This window comes from Pollicipes pollicipes, unplaced genomic scaffold (assembly GCF_011947565.3).
Source record: "Pollicipes pollicipes isolate AB1234 unplaced genomic scaffold, Ppol_2.1 Scaffold_7262;HRSCAF=8765_pilon_pilon_pilon, whole genome shotgun sequence".
NCBI classification, from domain to species: domain Eukaryota; kingdom Metazoa; phylum Arthropoda; class Thecostraca; order Pollicipedomorpha; family Pollicipedidae; genus Pollicipes; species Pollicipes pollicipes.
In genome coordinates, this window is record NW_023597055.1 from 7,613,770 (window position 1) to 7,624,511 (window position 10,742).

The 10,742-nt window shown below is 47.3% G+C and overlaps 1 protein-coding gene across 1 annotated transcript; it reads left to right on the plus strand.

Moving 5' to 3' along the window:
• Nucleotides 1-1,515: 1,515 nt before the first annotated feature.
• LOC119114176 (methyltransferase-like protein 7A) lies at nt 1,516-7,509 on the plus strand (the record flags this gene model as incomplete). The annotated part of the gene is made up of 4 exons (XM_037238381.1): nt 1,516-1,569; nt 3,226-3,511; nt 3,724-3,999; nt 7,471-7,509. Coding segments are annotated over exons 2-4 (585 nt in total), but the record flags the coding sequence as incomplete, so codon positions are not given.
• Between the last annotated feature and the right edge of the window lie 3,233 nt (nt 7,510-10,742).

Sequence of the window (10,742 nt, forward strand, 5' to 3'; positions counted from 1 at the left end):
GGGGGCTGAACCCTAAACACTGTCAATGATGAAAAATAATGGATAAAATTATAACCAAAAAATGAAACTTAATCCCTGGTCAGGAGGCGTTTTCCTTCCTCACCTCGACTGAAAAGAATACTTAACGTCTCCAGGCTGCTTTGAGTTTTGCATTTGAATAAGTGGTGAACATTCCGCTAGGCAGCATGTTCCTAAAAACAAAATGTTGACCTAGGTCGTTTTAGGTCAGATACCTGTTTTGAAACTCACGACGTCCATGGCAGATATAAAATGCGGTTTGTGTCATCAATAAATTTGAAATGAGCACCAGAAACTACTCCATACAGCAAGCCCTGGAGTAATAAAACAGTTCTGTTTTGACCTTGGTCTGACCTTCATACCTGACCCTAGGTCAATGTAATCTTTGTATTCAACGGTTGTGTGGCCTAAGAAAGCATCTTAGGTATCATCAATGGCTTCGTCTAACGCTCCGTTGTTGGATCACATTGAACGATTCTCCAGAAATTAGTTTCGCTGAATCCATGGCCTGACTGACCTGCCATAGGTCAGCGACCTCACTAGGTACATCTAAGCTTTTGACACCGAACGATCCGTCATTCAATTGTCTACAGCTAAACAAGATCTGGCGCGACTAGCCGCGCCGTTCAGAAACCATTCCGAAAAAAGATTTTGGGGGGTCAATTTGACCCCCACCCGAGCGCGTGTTACGATACTCCTATGTTTGCTGTCCCAGCATTTAAAGTTTGTTTGCTTTTTTAGGATGAATGTTGGCCCTTCTCTAAGCCATAACAAAAAAAGTATCTATGAAGAAATTTGGGAAAACGTGATGCTGTTCTTCATGTATGAAGTCGCCTAAGGGCGCCAGTGTGCTCCAATTGTCATTCATTCTATATCTTTCGGTGAGGGGCAGTGTTTTGTTTTCATTGGAGTCCATCGCCAGTCGATTCTTGATGTCAAATCACCTGCTAATTGTCCATGAATATTGGTACGTTCTGCAATCGCAGCAGCTGCAAACAGATGTCACATGACATTGGGCCAACTTTTGGGAGCCATGACATACGTGATCCAAGTCCACGTGACCCGAGTTTGGTTTCCTACTTCAACTCGCATCAAGTCGCAGATATGTGCTATGTGGCCCGACGGTTACTTTGAGCATGGCGAAATTTAGTCACGTGCTTGCCACAGTCAGGGCCTAGTAGGGGGACGCCCACCTCTCTCCATCCACTTCTGCTCGTTCAACGAACGTCAGGGCATCTCGCACACATTCTAGATAGCCCTAGGTTAATTTAGGTTCTTGGCATGTTTGAGCGTCCTTGAGAGCTGGCGCCACCTTTGTGACTGCTGGTACTGCGTATGCGTGAGTCGCAAGCCGCCGCCTCTCCTGCATCAACCAATCGCAGCGCACGTTGGGCGGTTGATAACTCGTTCTCTGCATCTGTTTTGCGCGTTGCTATTGGCTTTTAGACGCTTCGCGAACATTCCTTACTGACATCGGGGGTTGGTCACACGCGCCTCCAGCGGAATTTCTGAGCATTGTGCGTCGCACGTCCCCTGGAAAGCCGTGTGCAGGTACGTGAGCATGTTTCTACTGAACCGGACTGGTGTGCTGCTGGTGGGGGCATCGGCCCCATATACAAGCTACACGGACTGTAAGTTTCATTGCGCCAGACTGTAACCTTGATATAGTCTAGGATTTCATTAAGAGAAGGATTTACCCAGTCAAAGTTGGTGCCCCTCCCCCAAATGTAACCAAGAGATTTCGGATTTCGGACAATATGTTCAGATTGTTTTATTTGAGAAAACATTAATGCGCGCATCATGACAGGTCAGACATAATAGGTACGTATGTGCATATATGATCATCGAAAGACCAGGTGCATGGATGTAATGCAAGCGCATGTACCTAACTCGGTACTTTAATGCCTAACTATGTAAGTTCTTGAGTCTGTGAGGAACATAATGCGTATGAATAAGACAGCACTAATAACCTTATCCTTCGCAAAATACCCAGGAGAGTGGAGAGATGGATGCATTGATATTTAAACAATATGCCTTTATCGAAGCGATTATCAGTAGAAAATTTAAAAACGGCTCGCCAATCCTACTCGATTTTTCAGTTGTTTTGTTAGCAGCTGGCCACCGTCTTAACAGGTCACTGTTTCAAAAGCGGCCTGAAAATTCGGGTAGGACCGGCAGGCAATCTTAACTTTCATGCTGATGTTCGTTTTGATAAAGGCATGTAGCCTAAAAATCATTATATCAGTCTTTCTATTCGCAATGTTTTACCAGCTATGGGGCTACTGGTACTGTCTTACATATTTGTATCACCGTGATTTAAATGCACGCACATGAAGGGTGAAGTAGGGTTTAACGAGGTGGGGGCTTTGGGGCAACAGTATTTGTATTGCGGATTACGTAAGCCTCACCAACGAGTGTGAGTGTGACATACGACAAAGAAGTCGACTGAAGAGTAATGCATTTTTTGGCGGCTGAGGATCACCGAGAGAAAAGCGTTAAAACTGTCAAAATTGTTGTAACATCCTGCCAGCTTGTGGAGAAGGCGAATGAGACCCAAATAAGGCGACGCATGGTTTTGCTAAGCTAAAAAAGCCCATCATCAGTGAATTCTAAAACTGTCTAAGTTGCATGGCATATTGCAAAAGGTGCATCCACCCCGTCGGAGCACTGCGTTTCAAGCAATGCCCACCACCACACCACCACGAGTGACTGGTGCGTGACCATGTACACCGCTGAAAACGTCAAGTGCAAAAGTGATTGCATACCTAATATTTGTCAGTGATTGACAAATTGGTCACGAGTGTCTCATGGTACGTTGAAGGCTGGTTGGCTTTAAGATATGTGTCACACAAAAGAGAAGTGGCTTAACGAATAAGTCATATACATCCCTCGAAAAGATGGCCTGTGGCTCTAAGGGAATTTCGTGAGTGACCGCTCGGGGCGGAGAGACTGGATATGAATTTTGTCACACCCAAAAAAACTATTGATTCCGTTCTCTACGCTTTGGGAGATACCCAGCCACGCTGACAATGTCGGAAGATTACCTTCCAACAAACAGCGTTGACATTGATCTACCGTTCGCACAATTTAGCGCATCACTGATAGAGAAATTAACTTACGAGTGTGTAGACAAGTACATAGGTGGATTATTGGTCTCTGATGTTTTGCATTGACACGTGTTTGCCATAAAACCGCGCCCTGTTTCAGATCTTGCCCAGTAAAGATGTGGGAGTGGCTAGATTTTTTCCTCAATATCATAGTCCTCACATTGGGGTGGTATACATTGGTCAACATCGTGAAGAGAACAGCTCTTGGACGTGGTCGTGCCCAACAGTTCGATAATATGATTGGTGCCACGCTTATGTACTTCATCATGAAGGATAGCCTGAAGAAGTTTTATGAAAGCCCCAAGAAAGAGGTTTTTGCCAGTCTTGAGGAGTTGAAGTCCGCGGATCCGGAGCTGCAAAAGAAAAATGCGCTGAACATTCTGGAGGTATGCCATCTCTCATTATCTTAAGATCATACCCACCGTGCGTGTGCACAAATCGCTTGCCGAGTATCATTCAACTCAAAACGGTACTCATGTGAACAGCCATGTCAAAGTCGGTGGGCGGCAGTCACGGCTCAATGCCGGCAGCGGCTGCGCATCGGGCGGCCCCTTCTGTCGACGGCCCTCCCCTCCCCCTCACTGTTACCCCACGGCAGGTGGGCGTCGGCTCCGGCACCAACCTCGAGTACTACCCAGCCGACTCGCGGCTGCTCTGTGTCGATCCAAACAAGGAGTTCGAGATCTACTTCCGGCGCGAGTGCAAGCGGAAGGCGGCGCACCTGGACCCGGACATCCGGTTTGTGACGGAGCGCGGCGAGTGCATGCCGTCGGTGGCCGACAACTCCGTGGACGTCGTCGTCACCACGCTGGTGCTCTGCTGCGTTCGACACGTCGACCAGATGATACGCGAGATCCACCGCGTCCTCGTGCCGGTTAGTACAGGGACCGCGTGTAACGCGTCGGGCTGCAGGGCTTTGGTGGCGATTGGGTCATTTGTGTTAGCCAGAGAGCTAGAATCGCTTTTGAACTGGGGTGGCAGTGAAAAAGTCCATGGCAAAAAGACCGTCTGGGATTGAAAATAACAATTCACAAAAGATGGAAATAATGAGCTCGTGACTGATGCTTCAGCAAACAAAGACATGTATTTCAAGTTGGCATGGAAGTAATATCAGGAACCTGGCAAAACTATTTTGTTTTTTAACATCTTGTATGCGATAGTTTCTGGTGTTCATTTCGAATTTATTGACAGCAAGAACCGCATGATACATCTTCAATTGACTTCTTAGAGGTCAGAACAGGTCACTGACCTAAGATGACCCGGGTCGAATTTTGTGTTTTAGGAACATACTGCCTAGCGTAATATTTGTCGCTTATTCAAATGCAAAACTCAGAGCAGTCTTGTATAATTTTGGTCCCCATGACCTTCAAAAGGCCAAACAAGGTCAGTGACCTCAAATGGGCTTGTGACCTTTTGCTTAGAGACTGTTGCCTACGTTCTGGGGGCGCTTTGAAGGCAAACCTGAAACTTGACATTGTTTGACCTTATTAGACCTGAAGGTCATGACCTAGGAAGCTGAAACCTAAACCTAGGTGAGTTCACGTATAGGGCAAGACACCCTATAAGTTTGGCGTCTCTAGCTCTCTTAGTTCCCGAGATTTCAGGGGGTCAAATTACCCCCTTTCCGCCCCCCCCCCCCCAACCGAGCGAAGGGTATCTAAACGGCCAGCCGGGCGCGTGTTAAAGCACAATAGTGTCAAGACAGTATTAAGAGCAAACAAAATTATTAACACCAATGATTTGATGCTGCACTTTTCACTTCCTTCCACAGCACTTTTGAAACAAAACAAAGCAAATGAATTCAATAACAAAATGACAACAGAAAATTCAACAAGCATAAAACACTCAAACACAAAACCCTTGGACTCCTACACATCAGCCCATTACCAAGCCAAACACAATAGACATACCTCTGGCTTCTATGAGACATGTGGTCAGGGAAAACAAATAGTTTGCCACTTTTTCGTACAAAATATGTATGCTTATTTCCATGAAAGTAGCCCATGACTAACATAAAGTGCCCTTACTTCATGTCATCCTGTCTAACCTGTTTGTATCACAGCAGCAGTTGTGAGTTACTGATTCCTGCACAATTTCTATTGCCACTTGCCATGCACTTAACCAACCAAACCTAACTTAGAGTAGCCCATATGTTGAACATCATCTAAACTCACCTATCTGTCTACAGCAGCACTTGTGATAAAAACACGATAAAGCTAAGTTTTAGCTGGTTTCAACTTGCATTTTTATTCAGTTCATTTGTGTATGCTTGTTGCCATCAGACAAAAATGACAACACACAAATCAAAACACTTTAAGTCACTTTGAACAACTTATTTTGATTGTCATGGTTACCCTACGTCAAGGGCAATAATGGGTACGTTCCACAAAACAATCTCTCTTCTCCAAAAGTAGCATAACTTTTAGATGACCATGCCAGTATTGCTGCTTGCCTTTTCAGCTGCAGCAAAGGCATCCATTTAGGCTTGTTTATTCATATTTAATGACAAAGTTTGAGAAGTGGGCTTCACATTTCAAATGGGATGGTCTGAATATTTGTTACATACTAATATTGAAGTCATATTATAATTGCTATGCAGCTTAGGTATCCCTGTGTTAGAAATATAATGCACATGTACAGTACAGTCATTTGCCGGTCAGTAAACCATGACACCGATAGAAAACATCTGGTCAGAGCAGCCATGGGGAACCACTTTCAGAAATTTGGGGCAAATAACCAAGAATATGGAACAAAATAAGCCCATTGCATGCCTTGCAGCATCATAATTTGTCTTATGACAAAACTCGATGGATTAAAACAGAAAATGGCTAACTGGTTACCAGTCATGTATTAACAGCAGGTGAGGCAAGCAATTACTTGGCCCACAGGAGACTTACTGGCTTCTTCCTGCTCCCCCACAACAAAAAGTCAGTACCTTTTGTATGGTCTGCTGGCAGACTGAGTCATCCCACTCACCCCCTAAATATGAATATCAATCATTCCCACCAACCTACGAAATTAAAATGCAAGACAAGTAAGCGGTGTGCGTGATTAACATATCTAGAGGGCAGAATTTCGTCATCAAAACTTCTGTATTAGCTGTGTCAGGTCTGTCCCAAGGCTGGATATGGCAGCATACGATAGCCTTGCCAGGTAGCCTGGTGAATTAGACACTCGAAAGATCTAGATTTGTCATTACTGAGCACCGCATGAACCAAGAAAATCGTTAGCCTAGGGCATAACGGGGCAAAAATGGCAGTAAAAATAAGTTCCGTGCTTCAAATCGTCTCCTTCATTCCCTGTGAATTGTTCACGCTTGGGTGCACGTCAAACATGTTTGGGCGGCTGGCGAATTAATCACATTTATGTATGAAGTACGTACAAATTTGCAGTTGGAGCATCTTGCAGAGAAATTGGTCAACATTTTAAGCGGCAGATGGTATCTCTAAAGGCAATCCAAAAGGAAGGAAGAATGAAGTGGTATCACACTCGTATGATGCCAAGAAAAGCAAAAGTAGCTAAAGAAATATAAAGACTGGTACTTTTAAAGCAAAATTTTGTTTTCAGCTGATTTGACTTAAAATCTGTGAACATAAATGCTCACATGATGATATTCATCTTGTAAATTTAATTTAGAAGACATTTCTTGAACTTTTCACTCCTGCATTTCGGGAGTGATGCAATTTAGTGGTCAAGTTTCCTCGGGAAAAAAAGAAATACGTGGAGTAAAATTCTCTACCAGGCCTTGCTGGTGTTTGCACCAGGCTCTGCTTTCGTGATGTGGTGGTGAGACCAAAAAATAAAAATACAAATGGGATGGGTGAAAATTTTGCATTTGGCACACAGCTGCAGATCGTGATGCGTTTTGTAAACAAACCAAACTTAATGCGTGCAAGCGGCTGCGGTCGCTGGGGTTCTTGGGCTTGGAGGTACCTGGCACCCTTGCTCTGCGCATACATAGGCTTGATTCCGATGTAGGTGAGGCAGGACATAGCCATAGGTGTCCAGGTTCTGTGGAGCCTCATTTATGCTTGGTGACTTCAAGTGAGCTCGGTTTTGGATGATATTTGAAAATCTCACAAAGGGAAACAGGGGCTTGGCATGTGCGATTAGACCATGTCAGGCAGGAGTTCCATCTTTTGTGGAACTCATGGGCCACGTTGAATGTTTCTCTCTCACGCGGTCTTTTTGCGACGAAATTTGTTCACTCCCACCCTCGTTCAAAAGCGGTTCTAGCTCACCGTACTCTCACAGCTCAGTTGTGGCGGACGCTTCCCGCAGCCTAGACTCGGCTGCTCCCTGGTAATGCTCTCTTTTCAACCCATGTTCGCGCCATTTGCCGCAGGGTGGTAAATACTACTTCGTAGAGCACGTCAGAGACAAGCCGGGCACGTGGCGGCGGCGCCTTCAGGACGTACTCGCCGACACCGGTATTTGGCCCCTGGTGTTCTACGGCTGTATGTTCAACCCTGATCTCGAAACGGTGAGATGGTGCTGGGACAATGGGGCACTGGGAGGGGGGGGGGGCGGGGGGGGGGAGGGGCTGAGGTCGGCGGTCAAGGACGGACAGGGGATGTTTTGTGGCAAAGGATCCCCGATCAAGGCCGGCGAATGGATGATGGTGGGTGAGAAGATGATGGGGCTGGTGAGCTATGATGAGGCTTATTAGCCATGGTGGGGTTTGTTAGTCATGATAGCGCTCTTCAGTCATGATGGGGTTTGTCCGTCCCGTTGAGCCTTGATAGTCATGGTGAGGCTTGTCCAGTCGTTATGGGCCTTGGTAGTCATGATGGGGGCTGTCAGCCATGATGGTCTGGTGAGCCATGATGAGACTTGTCAGCCAGTGTGAAGCTGATGAGGTAATGATTCTGAGGTGGAGCATATCGAGAAGAGACCGTTTGTGCATTCTCATCTTCAGAGGAAACAAAAACGGGACGAAAAGTAGGCAAGTCTTGCCGAGCTCACTGGCGCGCATCAACGGGCCGAGCGCATGGTGCCGGTGGCTGTTTTGGGAGAGGACAGCCAGCGCTTGTCGGGGATGCAGTTCACAGTCGCTCCGCCACTGTCCCATGTGTTGGGCACGTCACCAGCGTGGCGTCCTGTCGACAGGCGCTGCTGGCGAGCAGCTTCAGCGCATTGGACCACCACTCGGTATTGATAATCGGGAACGAGATGAAGCCGCGCTCCACGCCCAACCCAGGCATCCACCCCGACAACCCGGTCCTGTACGGGGTGGCCACCAAGTGATGCGCCCGCATGGCATGGCATGGCACGACAGTCGCCGCCTTCAACGCGACTGCCATGCTGAAGATCCCGAAGGCTGGAGCATGGTCAGCGCGCGTGCGCAGAGGATGTCATATGGTGGCACGTTGTTACTGGGCGACTGGTATGACTGAGCGGTACACCCCTACAGCAGTCCTGTGTCAGCAGTGCTGGTGTGGATTGCTCGTAGCGATAGATAGATCTTATCACGGGCCCCAGTCATGGCGAGAACAATGACTGGTGTCATACGTCAGTGCAAGAGTTTGTCGTCTGTTTCTTATGCATGGCGCGTGGCTGTTGTGTGTCCGAAGGGTTGTTTACAATTGCTGCTGTTTACAGGTCAGTCTCCTTGTAAACGGAGTGTCTCAACTACATGTGTGCTTTTCGCTGGAACTGCCAGATGATACACATTCTTGGACATCAGGTGAAGCATTCCCGCTAAGTTTTGTAGGGACAGACATTCTGTACAATAGCCGGCGAAAGATGACACGTATGCTCGAAAATGCTCGGCTGGTGTTTCTTATGTTATCTAATAGCCTGGAACGGTCTATGATTGTGCTTGGAATGTCACACGGTACTTATCGTCTTATCGTGCTAACAAATAAAGCAAGAACACGGGTGTCTTTGACGTTCATTACACCCTTTTCCTCGTGTGTCTGCCGCTAAGCGTGCTTAAGTTGGGCTGAGTAAAGTGTAGTAGGCTAGAAAGTACGCTAGAATGCTTGGTACGCGCTAAAGGGCGCTAAAGTCACTTTTTTGGCGTTAGAAGTTTGCAGTTCTTATACTGACAATAATTATGAGTAATGCTGACAATTGGGTGATGCAAGTACTTGTGGTCTTGCTTCGCTAAGCGACGGAGCGCTCCTTCGCTTAGTCGCTCGACTAAGCGTCTCTTGCGTGTGTTCTTTTGGTGCCTCTTCCGTGAGGTGCATTGTAAAGTGTCAAGACAAAGATTTTGTTACACCAGTGTGTGATACAGAGCGCAGTCTGCAATCTTCGCTGGGCAGGGTTTTCTGTAGGCATACAACGTTGATGCGCTTCAACATCTGTCTTTGCTTGGTTGTTTTTCATACAGCATCTAGCTGTGCGATTTTGTAAGATATCTGCAACGTGAGCATATTTCCATTTACCCTATCAATGTTTTTTGACACTAGAGTTTTCAGTACGCTGTCGATTTTATAGGCAAATAAAAAATTTAGATGGAAGACTATTAGATGTTTTGGAGGAAATGGTATTCGGTTTTTGACCGTCGATCAACTTCAGCGACTCTGCCCCCCCCCCCCTCGCAAAAGTTGTGAGAAACTGACACCCACGGGTGCCGCCCACGATCTCCGTTTGGTCTCCCAGAAATGCAGGCTGCTGCGTCCAGCGGTTCTCGCGGTCGGTGAGGTCTGCTTCAAATTTCTAGTTCAACTCGACGCCAGCCGGATCAAGCAATATAGTTCTAAAAGGGACAGGTCGACACTTGAGTTTTCTAGAGTGGTCGTGAGGTAATGTGAGTAATCAGCTGTTGTGTACACGTGTTCATCTACCGACGCCAACACGTGTAAACTTTGTCAAACAGCGCAAAGTGATAGAAAGTTGTGCCTTTGATATGTGTATAGCCAGAAAGATGCTAACACAGAGGACAGCGGTGCGCTCCGGAACCGTGTGGTGGTACCCTCGCGGCGGCTGCTGCGTTGAGACCTCGTCCTAGTCACCAACAGACGCCACCCCGTGATGGATCGGGCGAGGAGGGGGAAGGATCGAGGAAACGGCCGTGGCTCCGGCAGGCGAACTGGCGATTTGGCCCGGACTACGAGCCTTATGGAGGCACGAACTTAGCCTTATATGTCCCGTAACCTGCAGGTCCTCCGGTTCGGGGAGAGAGGCGCCTGCGAACTCTTTTTGTGCAGCCGTTGGGCCGCCGCACCCGAGGCCGAGCAAAGAGAAGGCCGGGAACGCCCGGCTCGGCCCCCAACACGGCCAGACGAGACTGAACGCCACTTTATTTCCAGTTTTTCGATGACGGACCCTACTGTCATTGTGCAACGAAACACACAGGAAATTGCGCAGGTCACTGGGTGCACCCCATTCCCGCTGTAATGGCGAGGTCATGATGGCATCTAACTGCAAGAAACGCGTGGTTTTTTAGTACATGGATAAACCTGGCTGTTAGGATTTAAGGCACGGGTTTTTGAATGGGCAGCTCACGTTTACAACGTACCCCAAACGCCACTCCGTCCTATGACATCTACCGCTGACGGAGACCAGTGCTATTTACCGTACAGCGCGAGAATTCCACCGACACAAAGAAATATCTCAGGCATGCGCTATTTTTGCCCGCTGCTGCCGGGGTCTGTTAAAGTTTTACGC